Source organism: Monodon monoceros, unplaced genomic scaffold, assembly GCF_005190385.1.
Source record: "Monodon monoceros isolate NGI ecotype Baffin Bay Population unplaced genomic scaffold, NGI_Narwhal_1 Super_Scaffold_5, whole genome shotgun sequence".
Lineage (NCBI taxonomy): Eukaryota > Metazoa > Chordata > Mammalia > Artiodactyla > Monodontidae > Monodon > Monodon monoceros.
This window is the reverse complement of record NW_021703782.1, coordinates 76697187-76710571: the sequence shown is the minus strand read 5'-3', so window position 1 is coordinate 76710571 and position 13385 is coordinate 76697187. Positions and strand designations below refer to the sequence as shown.

The 13385-nt window shown below is 54.7% G+C and overlaps 1 protein-coding gene across 2 annotated transcripts in view; it reads left to right on the top strand.

The window, feature by feature from the left end:
- TLN1 (talin 1) overlaps window positions 1–12623 on the top strand; it is a 32234-nt gene extending 19611 nt beyond the window's left edge. For both annotated transcript variants that reach the window (XM_029202551.1, XM_029202550.1), the window contains 25 exons: window positions 77–199; window positions 1706–1849; window positions 2337–2498; window positions 2737–2877; window positions 2971–3152; window positions 3353–3485; window positions 3703–3804; window positions 3890–4060; window positions 4146–4295; window positions 4403–4504; window positions 4584–4703; window positions 5467–5613; window positions 5784–5950; window positions 6059–6242; window positions 6333–6458; window positions 6563–6679; window positions 9540–9725; window positions 9867–9974; window positions 10499–10604; window positions 10804–10928; window positions 11030–11155; window positions 11289–11351; window positions 11462–11644; window positions 11795–11923; window positions 12053–12623. In XM_029202551.1, the coding sequence (XP_029058384.1) occupies window positions 77–199; window positions 1706–1849; window positions 2337–2498; window positions 2737–2877; window positions 2971–3152; window positions 3353–3485; window positions 3703–3804; window positions 3890–4060; window positions 4146–4295; window positions 4403–4504; window positions 4584–4703; window positions 5467–5613; window positions 5784–5950; window positions 6059–6242; window positions 6333–6458; window positions 6563–6679; window positions 9540–9725; window positions 9867–9974; window positions 10499–10604; window positions 10804–10928; window positions 11030–11155; window positions 11289–11351; window positions 11462–11644; window positions 11795–11923; window positions 12053–12178 (3423 nt within the window). In that variant the 3' untranslated portion in view covers window positions 12179–12623. The remainder of the gene's footprint in view (window positions 1–76; window positions 200–1705; window positions 1850–2336; window positions 2499–2736; window positions 2878–2970; window positions 3153–3352; window positions 3486–3702; window positions 3805–3889; window positions 4061–4145; window positions 4296–4402; window positions 4505–4583; window positions 4704–5466; window positions 5614–5783; window positions 5951–6058; window positions 6243–6332; window positions 6459–6562; window positions 6680–9539; window positions 9726–9866; window positions 9975–10498; window positions 10605–10803; window positions 10929–11029; window positions 11156–11288; window positions 11352–11461; window positions 11645–11794; window positions 11924–12052) is intronic.
- The last annotated feature ends 762 nt before the right edge of the window (window positions 12624–13385 follow it).

The following is a 13385-nucleotide window of genomic DNA, read 5'->3' as shown; positions in this document are numbered from 1 at the left end:
AAGATGGAACTAACCGGGGGCTGCTCTGTCCCTCTGAGGACAGGCTCTGACTCTCTTGACACACTGTGTTCCTCAGGTACTGGGTGAGGCCATGACTGGCATCTCCCAAAATGCCAAGAACGGAAACCTGCCAGAGTTTGGGGAGGCCATTGCCACAGCCTCCAAGGCCCTCTGCGGCTTCACCGAGGCAGCTGCACAGGTTATGCTCCTGAGATGGTCCCTGGAATGCCCCTGCTTTCCCTCCTCCACCTCCTCGCAGCCTGACACACTTGCAGAAAACTCAAAAAGTTATGCTTGCAAAGCCAACTGTATGGAAACTGGGGATCTTTCCCCCTTCTAAAGTAGAGATATCGGGCTTCCCTGGTGGCACAGTGGTTGGGAGTCCGCCTGCCGATGCAGGGGACACGGGTTCATGCCCCGGTCCGGGAGGATCCCACGTGCCGCGGAGCGGCTGGGCCCGTGGGCCATGGCCGCTGAGCCTGGGCGTCCGGAGCCTGTGCTCCGCAGGGGGAGAGGCCACAGCAGTGAGAGGCCCGCATACCACAAAAAAAAAAAAATTAAGTAGAGATATTTGTCAGCAATCATAGAACACCAGCAGTTCTGATCACTGTCACCCCTGAGCCCTGGTGCTTTGAGGTATGGTTACACTGTCCAATCATTGGGCTGTTTCCAGACCCAGTTTTCTTGGTATATGCTGATTAGCATATGCAAATTATTTTCACATAATTATTACTTGGGGGGGCGGGGCAGGGGGGTGTGCCGCAAGGCATGTGGGATCTTAGTTCCCTGACCAGGGATCGAACCTGGGCTCCCTGCAGTGGAAGTCTTAACCACTGGACCACCTGGGAAGTCCCCACATAATTGTTACTTTATTAGAATAGTACCAGGGACTAAATTTCCAGTTACTTGCGTCACCACTTAACTTCGCCTTTTTCTACATTATGAAGTGTAAAACGACCTATTAGCTCAGAGCATTCTGCTTTCGTATATGAATCCTTAAAACAAGCTGGCTTGAGAGCTCATCATCTCAGACTGTGTCCCTGAAGGCCTATCATCCTGCTCCTTCAGTCGCCCTACCTCCCCGTGTCCTGTTCTGTTGGGTGGCCTGCGGTATATGGTTTAACTTATTTCTGGAATAGCATGAAGAGGAAAAAGCAAAGTTACCATGTGTTGGGTGAAGTAAGAATCAAACCTTATGATGGTCTTCCAAGCAAAAACAGATTTTGGCAACCATTATACCCATCCCTTCCCCCTTTCCAAATCTCTGAAGCTTGGAGGTATCGTAAGTGTTAATTAGCCTAACACCCCCTATAGTTTTACAACTATCTCTAAAAGGGGTTTTGTGTGTGTGTGTATGGGGCTTTCAAACTTTTTTTTACTGCCACTTACAGTAAGCAGTACTTTTCACCTTAAGACCCAGCATACAAACACATACACATAGAATTTTAATAAAAACCTTATTTTGTGTCTTTCCTTTTTTTTTTTTTTTACTTTTTTAACTTCTGAAATGTTTGAACAAATTTAACAAAACAGGAGAGGTTTTTTTCCCTCTTATAGTGTAACTATAGCTAGCTAATATACCTCCACTCACATAGAACCCTGGCCACTAAACTTAGCCCTGCTCCCCTTTGTCCCCACTATCGCTATTCGAGTCCCACCTAAGGAATATTCCTTATTCCTCACCCCACGTCTTCTCTCTCCCCAGGCTGCATATCTGGTTGGCGTCTCTGACCCCAATAGCCAAGCTGGACAGCAAGGGCTGGTGGAGCCCACGCAGTTTGCCCGAGCAAACCAGGCAATTCAGATGGCCTGTCAGAGTTTGGGAGAGCCTGGCTGCACCCAGGCCCAGGTAACTCAAAGGGACAGGCACCATGGACAAGCCTGGGAAAGGCTGCTGAGCTAGGACAGACCAGCCCTGTGAGGGGGAGAGGGAGATGCAGGACATGTGGGGAAGGAGAGGTTGGGGCCCCAGCTCTGACCCCCTACCCACAGCATCTCTGGGTCATTGTCTTCTCCTACCGTGCTTCTCACTGTTCCTTCACTTACTGCCAAGTTCACCACCTCTTTATGGATGTTTGAGCTCACTCTCCTACAGAGCCTGTTATTATTTCTCCATTAGTGTGTCGGCTTTTCATCTTTCTTTCCCCCACACCCTGCTCATGCTCATCTTTGGGTATCTCTCTCTCCCAGATCTTGACTTTTCAGGTGACTTTGTCTTTCCTAATTAGACTTCCAAGGGTATTGCTGTACATCCCCCAAGCGAAAGGGGCTGCTCCCTGGAGTGGACACTTCCCTCCTGCCCTCATTGTGGCTCTTCCACGTTTCTGTCTCCTCAGGTGCTCTCTGCAGCCACCATTGTGGCCAAACACACGTCTGCACTGTGTAACAGTTGCCGCCTGGCTTCTGCCCGGACTGCCAATCCTACAGCCAAGCGCCAGTTCGTACAATCGGCCAAGGAGGTGGCCAACAGCACGGCCAATCTTGTCAAGACCATCAAGGTTCCCGGTGTTGGAATTCTCAGCCTCTCCCTGGCCTGCCCAGTTTTCTCTGCCCTGGCCCCCTGTCATTCCCTGAGGCTGTCGACCAAATCCCACCTGCCTGAGCCCAAGGCCTTTCCTATCCACGCTGGTCATCACCAGCCTCTCCCCACACCCTTTAAGCTCAGGAGGGAGACCTGGGCTGCACCGCCTTTGTCTACAGTCCGTCCTGAGGGCCTCCCCATCACTCCCTTTTCAGGCGCTGGACGGGGCCTTCACAGAGGAGAACCGTGCGCAGTGCCGAGCAGCAACAGCCCCGCTGCTGGAGGCTGTGGAAAATCTGAGTGCCTTTGCCTCCAACCCTGAGTTCTCCAGTGTTCCCGCCCAGATCAGCCCCGAGGTGAGGCCGGGTGAAGGCAGAATGGATGGGCCGTCTGCCGCTTCATCTTCCCAGGAGTCTTGAGATTCACCTCCCTGCTTCCCCTCTCCCCAGGGCCGGGCTGCCATGGAGCCCATTGTGATCTCTGCCAAGACAATGTTGGAGAGTGCCGGGGGCCTAATCCAGACAGCCCGGGCCCTGGCAGTCAATCCCCGGGACCCCCCGCGTTGGTCGGTGCTGGCTGGCCACTCCCGTACTGTCTCAGACTCCATCAAGAAGCTCATTACAAGCATGAGGTACAGGGGGCGGGCTGGAGAACCGGTGTGACTGGGGGATATACGTTGTGACAGAATGGAGGGGTGGGCCCTTAGGTGCAATGAGATGGGATGGTGTTGGAGAACACCTGTTGTCCAAGATTCGGGGGATACGGGGAAAGGCAGGCTAGCCTTGTATTAAAGGGACATTCTTGGTGTTGGAGCCTGTGATGTGTCTGCAGGGACAAGGCTCCAGGGCAGCTGGAGTGTGAGGCGGCCATTGCAGCTCTGAACAGCTGTCTGCGGGACCTAGACCAGGCTTCCCTTGCCGCAATCAGCCAGCAGCTTGCTCCCCGTGAGGGAATCTCTCAAGAGGTAAGGGGGAAGGGGGTTCTATGAAAGGTGGCTGGGAGGAGCGATGGCAGGCTTGAGGAAGGTGGGGGATCTGGGAATGGGCTTCATAGAAACATCGAGGGTATGGACCATGCCAAGGGGGTTAGTTAGTTGGATGCGGAAGGAAGAGTGGGGTCCTGTGCAACTAGAGGGTCCCTTTGCAGGTCACAGTCAGAGCTAAAGTTCGCTTCCTCCCCAGGCCTTGCATACCCAGATGCTCACTGCAGTGCAGGAGATCTCCCATCTTATTGAGCCACTGGCCAGTGCTGCCCGGGCAGAAGCCTCCCAGCTGGGACACAAGGTACCTGGGGAGACACGTGGGGAGACCGGGATAGGGTAAACAAGGGTACCTGGCCCGGCTGACCCATTCCAAACCCTTGCCTCAGGTGTCCCAGATGGCCCAGTACTTTGAGCCACTCACCTTGGCTGCAGTGGGTGCTGCCTCCAAGACCCTGAGTCATCCTCAGCAGATGGCACTCCTGGACCAGACCAAAACCTTGGCCGAGTCTGCCCTGCAGTTGCTGTACACGGCCAAGGAGGCTGGCGGTAACCCCAAGGTACTGAGGGCCGGGTCGAGAGGCTGCTACTACAGTAAGAGAAGCAGGAACAGCTGGGCCCCAGCTCACTCAGTCTGCCCCACAGCAAGCAGCTCACACCCAGGAAGCCCTGGAGGAGGCTGTACAGATGATGACAGAGGCCGTGGAGGACCTGACAGCCACCCTCAACGAGGCGGCCAGTGCTGCCGGGGTTGTCGGCGGCATGGTGGACTCCATCACCCAGGCCATCAACCAGGTTGGAGTCTTGGGGTGCCCATGGACAGAGCCTACTGTGGACCAGGGTCCCTGAGCCCAGTGGCAGAGACCAACAACCTTTCCTCTTCCCCCATTCTCTCCCCTTAGCTAGATGAAGGACCAATGGGTGAACCAGAAGGTTCCTTCGTGGATTATCAGACAACTATGGTGCGGACAGCCAAGGCCATTGCTGTCACCGTTCAGGAGATGGTGAGTTTGGGAGAGAAGAAGAGGACTGCTCTTGGAAAGTTGAGTTTGGACATAACTTCACTTCTTCCACTGTCTCCAGGTAACCAAGTCAAACACCAGCCCTGAGGAGCTGGGCCCTCTCGCTAACCAGCTGACCAGTGACTATGGCCGTTTGGCCTCACAGGCCAAGCCTGCAGCTGTGGCTGCTGAAAATGAAGAGGTAACTTGGAGGCAGTTGTGACCTTCCCCAGCGCCTCACAGAAAACCCCAGAGGCATGCCCCTTGTCCCATCATGTCAGCCTCTGGGGCTGTCCCACCCTCGCCCCCTCTGATCTTTCATAGAAAGGGGAACTCCTCCTCAGGGCCACTCCACGAAAGAGTGATCAGGGCTCCGCATAGGGACAGCATCAAAGCCTTCGGTCACAGGCATAAAGGAGACAGCCCAGGATCTAGAGCTTTCCTGGTCTGCCGCTGTTTCTCTGCTGACCCTCTTCTGGGCCTGTGGCTGCTTTTCTGCTGTGCTGCAAGCCTGTATTCCCTTCCTGGTTCTTTTGTTGTAAAGCCCTGAAGCGCTTCCTTCCCTAAGCTCCTGGCTTTCCAAGAAAGCAAGTAAAAATGGATCTTAGCGTGACACACCTAATCCCCAGCCCCAAACCCCTCCACAACCGCACCGCACACAGGCCAAATTGTAAGCCGTGGCCTCTGACTCAGATACCCCAGCATGAAGTGCTTCTCCCCTCCTCCTCACCGTGCTTAACAAGGTCCTCACAGCTGGTGCCCACAGGCCAGTATTTTCCATGTGTGGGAGGTGACCTCCTGACTAAAGGCTGTGAAACAGGACAAGTCTGTGCTGGGCGCTTTTTCTCACTACCTCCTCAGTCTGCAGTGCATGATTTCTTAGGTCCTTAGTGACTCCTCCGAGCGCACTGGACGTACCCGAGCGCCTCTCGTAAAATCCATCTCCCTCTTTCATCTGCTCACAGATAGGTGCCCACATCAAGCACCGGGTTCAGGAACTGGGACACGGCTGTGCTGCTCTGGTCACCAAGGCAGGCGCCCTGCAGTGCAGCCCCAGTGACGCCTACACCAAGAAGGAGCTCATAGAGTGTGCCCGGCGAGTCTCTGAGAAGGTGACCGAGCTCATCCCCACGGACTGAGGGCCAGGCTCCCCAACCCTGCAGCCTTTCCCATCCTCCTCCAGCCTTCCCAGCCCTCTCCTCCGTCCCTTCTCTCAGACACCGGTGACCTTTCCCTTTCACGGGACACCGGCCACAGTCGCCACATGACTCTCCTCCCCCAGGTCTCCCACGTGCTGGCTGCGCTCCAGGCCGGGAATCGTGGCACCCAGGCCTGCATCACGGCAGCCAGTGCTGTGTCCGGCATCATTGCCGACCTCGACACCACCATCATGTTCGCTACCGCTGGCACACTCAATCGAGAGGGCGCTGAAACTTTCGCTGACCACCGGTGAGGAGGGCACTGGGCCTCATGGAGGCAGGGTGGGGTTTGGGCCACAGAGGCTGGAGGGGCCGGGGGAGGCCTGAGAAGAGCTGACTGGGCCGGACCCTCCCCCAGAGAGGGCATTCTGAAGACTGCAAAGGTGCTGGTGGAGGACACCAAGGTCCTGGTGCAGAACGCAGCTGGGAGCCAGGAGAAGTTGGCACAGGCTGCCCAGTCCTCTGTGGCCACCATCACCCGCCTCGCCGACGTGGTCAAGCTGGGTGCAGCCAGCCTGGGAGCCGAGGACCCAGAGACCCAGGTATCCAACTCACACCCCTAATTCTGGCCAGAACCACTTCCTGTTCCCCCTTTTCTTCCCGCAGACCAGAGCCTCTGCTCCCCCACACAGGTGGTGCTGATCAATGCAGTGAAAGATGTGGCCAAGGCCCTGGGAGACCTCATCAGTGCAACAAAGGCTGCAGCTGGCAAAGTTGGGGATGACCCTGCCGTGTGGCAGCTCAAGAACTCTGCCAAGGTGGGAGGAAATGAGAGCTGCTTCTGGGAAGGGAGCGGACCATTGTGCTTCCTCCTGTTCCTTAAAATGATCCCTCCTTCCCTCCCTCCTCTGATGCTCCCCAGGTGATGGTGACCAATGTGACATCACTGCTTAAGACTGTGAAAGCTGTGGAGGATGAGGCCACCAAAGGCACACGGGCCTTGGAGGCAACCACTGAGCACATACGGCAGGAACTGGCGGTGAGTGCAAGTCTGGGGCATCGGGGACTTGGGTCGGAGAGCAGGGTCGTGACAGATTGTGAACTTGCGCTGCACCCACACACACACAGATGTAGATACACAGTCTCCTGCTCGTTGCCAGACTTCTTACACGAGCTGCACTCTTGTCTTCCCCTTCCTCACCTATTTCCTCCCTAGCGTTTGACACCTCCCTTTCATCCCCCCACTTTCTCTGGTCACCAGTGGCCTCTTAGTTGCCACATGCAGTGGCCGCTTCTTGGCCTTCATCTTCTTCAGACATTTCCAAAGCAGTTGACTCCCTTAGCAAGCCTCTCTTTGAAAGCCTTTCTTCCTTTGGCCTTCTTGACACTGGCTTTTCTCTTGCCTCCCACGTCTCTTCTGTAGTCGTCACTGAATCACCTTCAACCTAGTAAACGTAGAGGCCTTCCCAGAACTGCACATATCGGCCTCTTACTCTATCCTCTTCTTTGGCAAGTTTAACCAACTCTCTTTATCGTTCTCTAACAAGTTGAATTCCAATCCTGAGTTTAGTTATTTCCAACTGCCTGTTTGACATCAGCACCGAGATGCAGTGCCTCCCAACCAGCTGTTCTTCCTGACGTGCTGCTTCCCACTAACGATGGTAACAGCCTCCCGGTCCTGAAGGTTCCCTCAGTCATCTTTGACTTCACTGCCTCACTCACCATATTCAGGCCATCGCCAGGTCCTGCCAGCCACCCTCTTCTGTTCTCTTTTCCTTTTATCCCTCCTCTCCGGGCCCACTGGCAGCATTCTCCCTCACTTTGACTGCTGTGCCAGTTTTCTACCTGGTGTCCCTGCCTTCAGTCTCTGTCACTTTCATCTTTCCTACTCATCTTTCTAAGTTGTTTTTTTTTTTTTAATCTATTTATTTGGCTGCGTTGGGTCTTAGTTGAGGCATGCGGGATCTTTCGTTGTGGGCTCCAGAGCGCGTGGGCTCTGTAAGTTGTGGTTCGTGGGCTTAGTTGCCCCACAGCATGTGGGATCTTAGTTCCCCGACCAGGGATCGAACCCGCGTCCCCTGCATTGGAAGGCGGATTCTTAACCACTGGACCACCATGGAAGTCCCTCATCTTTCTAACTTCTAAATTCGTCTTTCTCATCTTCTGTTTTCACCTCTCCTTAGAGATGTCTAAATTGAAATTCCTAACTTTCTGCTTCCCAAACCTGATCATTCCCTCATCTTTCCCATATCAGTACATGGCACCTCTTAGTAACTCAGTTCCTAAAGATAGAAACCCAGCTTTAACATCTTTCTCTCGTTCCCTACATCTGAGCCCATCAGCAGTTCTTTTAGTGCTCCCTCCAAATAGATCTCATTTGCCCTTTGCCCCATCTCTGCTACCACCACCTTGTCCAAACCATCATCGGTCCTTAGCTGTGTTTATGTGATAGCGTCTGTCTAATCTCCCTGCTTCCCCACTCCACTCACCCCCTCCAGTCCATCTTCTCTACACGGTAGCCAGAATAATTTTTTTTTTTTTAGGCCGTGCCGTGCAGCTTGTGGAATCTTAGTTCCCCGACCAGGGATTGAACCTAGGGCCATGGCAGTGAAAGCGCCACGTCCTAACCACTGGACCGCCAGGGAATTCCCAGAATTATCTTTTAAAAATATACATCAGGTTATGTCACTTCAGTGCTTACAACCCTTTAGTGACTGCCCTGGCATCTGTGGTAAAATCCACTCTCCTTACCATTGCCTCCCAGGCTCCAGGGCCCCTGCTCTCCTCCCCTTCCAGGCCCCAGGCCCACTGCATTCTCAGCTCTGCCCACTGCAGGCCCTTGCTCTTGCTCTCTTCCAGCTTTTTGAACATCTGGTTCCTTCTACTCCTTTAGGCTTCAGCTTAAACAACCCCTCCTCCTGAGGCCTTCCCTGACCACCTTTATGAAAAAGGACTTCCTTTTTCTTTCTCATCACAGCACCCTCTTTTTTTCCTTCACAGTCTAGTTTCTCTGCTCGTTTCCCTATGTATAATCTGTATCCAAAACCAGATTGTAAGCTCCACGAGAACAAGGGCCTTCTCTACCTTATCCCCCATTGCATTCCTAGCACCTCACACAGAATCTGCCACGTAGCTGATCTTTAGTAATTTGTTGGATGAACACATACATCAAAATATTTTTATGACTTTTACATATTATATGAAATTCTAACTTCCTTATTCTGATATTCAAGACCCCAACAATCTTTTCTCCTTCATCCGTGTATTCTAGAACATTCCTTGATACTCTCCCACTTGATGTCCTGGTTATTCATGCTCTACCACTTACCTAAAATGCCCTCCCAGGGCTTCCCTGGTGGCGCAGTGGTTGAGAGTCCGCCTGCCAATGCAGGGGACACGGGTTCGTGCCCCGGTCCGGGAAGATCCCACATGCCACGGAGCGGCTGGGCCTGTGAGCCATGGCCACTGAGCCTGCGCGTCCGGAGCCTGTGCTCCGCGACGGGAGAGGCCACAACAGTGAGAGGCCCGCGTACCGCAAAAAAAAAAAAAAAAGCCCTCCTGTTATCTATATTTCTTAAGACCCGGCTCCTTGCCCACCTTCACCACTCATCCTGTCAAGGCTTCTCTTTACTTTACAAATGAAAACCCAGCTCAGAGGTACTTCTTTAATTTCAGACAGGTAAATTCTCCCTGATCACTTCAGTCAGAAATGACGACCAGTTGCCTTCTATTATATTAGCTGTGAATGTGTGAAAGTCTCCAAGCACTTGACCTATGATAAATATTCAGTGAATGCTTGTTGAGTGAACACATGGATGAATAAACCAATCACATGACTGCTGTGCTATCTTACAGCCTCACTCACTGTGGAATTTTTCTGCTTATTCTACCCCCAACAGGTCTTCTGTTCCCCAGAGCCACCTGCCAAGACCTCTACCCCGGAAGATTTCATCCGCATGACCAAGGGTATCACCATGGCAACAGCCAAGGCTGTTGCGGCTGGGAACTCCTGTCGCCAGGAGGATGTCATTGCCACAGCCAATCTAAGTCGCCGTGCAATCGCAGATATGCTTCGGGCTTGCAAGGTAGACATCCTTGTGGTGAGGCAGAAGTTTGAGGCAGTGAGGCAGCTTTAGGGCAGAACATGGTAGGGAGAAACTGTAGGGACTTGGGGGACTGGGAGCTCCCAAAGGATCCTAAAGCTAACATATTACCTGCTGGTATAGGAAGCAGCCTACCACCCAGAAGTGGCCCCTGATGTGCGGCTTCGAGCCCTGCACTATGGCCGGGAATGTGCCAATGGCTACCTGGAACTGCTGGACCACGTGCTGCTGGTAAGGCGGGAGTTGTCTGCTCCTCACACCAGCCTCCCTGAACACACAGTGCTCTTCCCACAGGCCTCAGACCCCGCTCTCTAATTTTTTGTTCAAATCTCCCCCCAACCCCACCATCTATTCCCCAAATCTGTTCTTATTTCCAAGTCTCCTTTCCACTGGGGCCCCGTCAGTCTTAGCATCTTTGGTTCTCCCACTCATCTCTTCCTCTTTTTGTTTTCTCCTCTCTTCCCACCTGACCTTCTCCTTCTCTACCTCGTCATCTCTTCTTTCTTCTCATTTCATCATTCTCCTTGTTCCTTGTCAGCCGGTGAGTGACACACAGCCCAGCCCCACTGTCTTCTCCATGTGTGCCGTGTGATGCCTGGAGTCCACCTGCATAGGCTGTGTGGTGTTTGAGGCTGTGGTGTGGAGCGGTCTAGGAATGGGGGCGGGGTGGGGAGGGTTTTGATCTGCCCTTTTTCAAAGGTCAAGGTAGACGCTAAGATCTGATGTTCCCTGCTCCCTGCGCCCGTCTTCCCCAGACCCTGCAGAAGCCCAGCCCAGAACTGAAGCAGCAGTTGACGGGGCACTCAAAGCGTGTGGCTGGTTCAGTCACTGAGCTCATCCAGGCTGCTGAGGCCATGAAGGGTGAGGGGCGACCAGGGGCAGGGAGGGAAGGGAGACGCTTGTCCCGGGGAGACCTCTACTTTCGGTAGTCTGCTCAGAGCTGGCCTCTGCTCATAGTCCTCACAGATGCCAAGGCCCCGGTGCTAGTAACCGTGCTGCCCAGTGCCCCTGACCTCCCTGCTCTGCCTTAGCCTCTTCCTTTCCCACTTCGTCCCACCAGGAACAGAATGGGTGGACCCAGAGGACCCCACAGTCATTGCTGAGAATGAGCTCCTGGGAGCTGCGGCTGCCATTGAGGCTGCAGCCAAAAAGCTGGAGCAGCTGAAGCCCCGGGCCAAACCCAAGGTCAGTCCTGCTCCCTCCCTCTCCCCTACCCTCAGAACATCTGCACCTTCAGCCCCTCTTACTTTCCATCTCTCTCTGCAACCTTCGTCTGTTCTTCGCAGGAGGCGGACGAGTCCTTGAACTTCGAGGAACAGATACTAGAAGCTGCCAAGTCCATCGCAGCGGCCACCAGTGCCCTGGTGAAGGCTGCGTCAGCTGCCCAGAGGGAACTGGTGGCCCAAGGGAAGGTAAGGACTCGGATAGCCAGCAGAAAGGGGACAGCAGCAGCTTTGCCGTCCACACCTGCCTGCGTTGTAGCTGGGAGGCCCTCAGGACCTGCGGAGAGCACAGGTCTAAGCAGGCTCCCGCCTTCCTCCACAGGTGGGCGCCATTCCAGCCAATGCACTGGATGATGGGCAGTGGTCCCAGGGCCTCATTTCTGCCGTGAGTGTATAACTCCCCCTACATCCCTTTGAGCTTCAGAGACTTGAGAAGGCTGGAGAGGGGATGGACCAGAGCAAGAGGCATATTGTAATCTAATCTCCCTGTTTCAGGCCCGGATGGTGGCTGCAGCCACCAACAATCTGTGTGAGGCAGCCAATGCAGCTGTCCAAGGCCACGCCAGCCAGGAGAAGCTCATCTCATCAGCCAAGCAGGTCGCTGCCTCCACAGCCCAGCTCCTTGTGGCCTGCAAGGTCAAGGCAGACCAGGACTCTGAGGCAATGAAACGGCTTCAGGTGAGGAACCCTGACCCATCCCATTGTACCTTGAGCTGTGCTGCTTTAAACTGTCACCCCCGAGGCATGCTTTCTGTGAGGGAGTTGAGGGACTCTCTCAGCTGGGACCCTATCTGAGTTCTCAACTCATGCTGCCTTCTCTCTACCCAGGCTGCCGGCAACGCAGTGAAACGAGCCTCGGATAACCTGGTGAAGGCGGCACAGAAGGCTGCAGCCTTTGAAGAGCAGGAGAACGAGACAGTGGTGGTGAAGGAGAAGATGGTCGGGGGCATTGCCCAGGTAAGCTCTGTGCCAGACACTCTGAGGGACACTGTCAGCAGGGCGGTCCCAGTGCCCGTGCCGGTCTCAACAACCCTAAACCCTAAGGCACATACGCACTGACCTGAGTCCCTGATCTCCATCCCTCAGATCATTGCCGCCCAGGAAGAGATGCTTCGGAAGGAACGAGAGCTGGAAGAGGCACGGAAGAAGCTGGCACAGATCCGGCAACAGCAGTACAAGTTCCTGCCTTCAGAGCTTCGAGATGAGCACTAGGGCAGCCGCTTCTGTTCGACGCAGACCCAGCCCAGAGACTGTGCCTGCCACCACCAAAGCCTTCTGGGCTGTCGGGCCCAGCCTGCCACCCCAGCACTGCCCGAAGTGCCTGCCAAACCCCGGGCCTGGCCCTGCCCAGTCCCACTGCACATCCCCTGTCCCTTCCCGGATCCAAGTGCCTTCATGCCCTAGGGCCCCCTAAGTGCCTGCCCCTCCCCAGAGTATTAACGCTCCGAGAGTATTATTAACGCTGCTGTACCTCAGTCTGAACCTGCCAGGGCCCCAGCCCGCTGCACCCCGCCAGCAGCTTCCAGCCAGTCCCCACAGCCTCCGCTCTTCTCCTCCTTTTTGATACTGGCGAGCCCCACCCCCCAGCTACCTGTGGGGGCCGTGAGGGTGCAAGCCCCCAACAGGTCATGCTCCAATAAAGGTGATTCTGCCTGCAGCCTCTGCCTGGCTTCATGAGGAGGTTCCCCCAGGGCAGGGCAGAGAGAGTGGGATTCAGTTCTGTACCCACTTGATCTGGCTCAGAAATGGAGCGGGGGCAGACCGGCAGTCTGCCCCGAGGCCCCTTCCTCCTACTTGCACCCAGATCCCTGAAGTCATCCTCGTCGGGAAGCTGTCCCCGAGGAGTCGCCCTCCTGTTGTCCCCTAGCTCACTGGCCAGCGCCTACGCCTCACCAAGTGTCATTCTTCTGTTGCTGGGACAGCAGCTGCCGCTGCTCTTTGTGGCTGCAAGGGACACTCTGTGCTTCGTCACTGCTCCGAGTATGTGAACAAATCCAGTCCCTAGCCAAATCCGAATTTTCAAAAAGCAGCTTTGCTGAAAACAGTAAGCCTATGGATACAAGTGTCTGGGCCTAAGAGAATTGTGGCCACAGATTTGGTTGAGGCAGTTAACAAGCAAAAAATCCAACCTGAGGCTGCCTCAGGTAGGCTCAACTGTTGACTGGGTTGGGCACTTCCAGGCCCTCCCAGGCCTTGCTGCTGCACTGGCCTAGAAGAGCGCTAGAACAAAAGTAACTGAAAAAGCCGGACCCAAGTGTGAGGCCGCATAATCAGAGACCAGAGCTCCCCTAGTGGCCAGGCGGGTGCTCGCAGCCCTGTTCCAGCTGCTCTGCTAACCTGTAGGTTGAGTGGAGGGAAGCGGTCAGGGAGCTGGGTGCTGTGTGCTTCCACTTTCTTCCACATCCGCCCACGCTGCCCA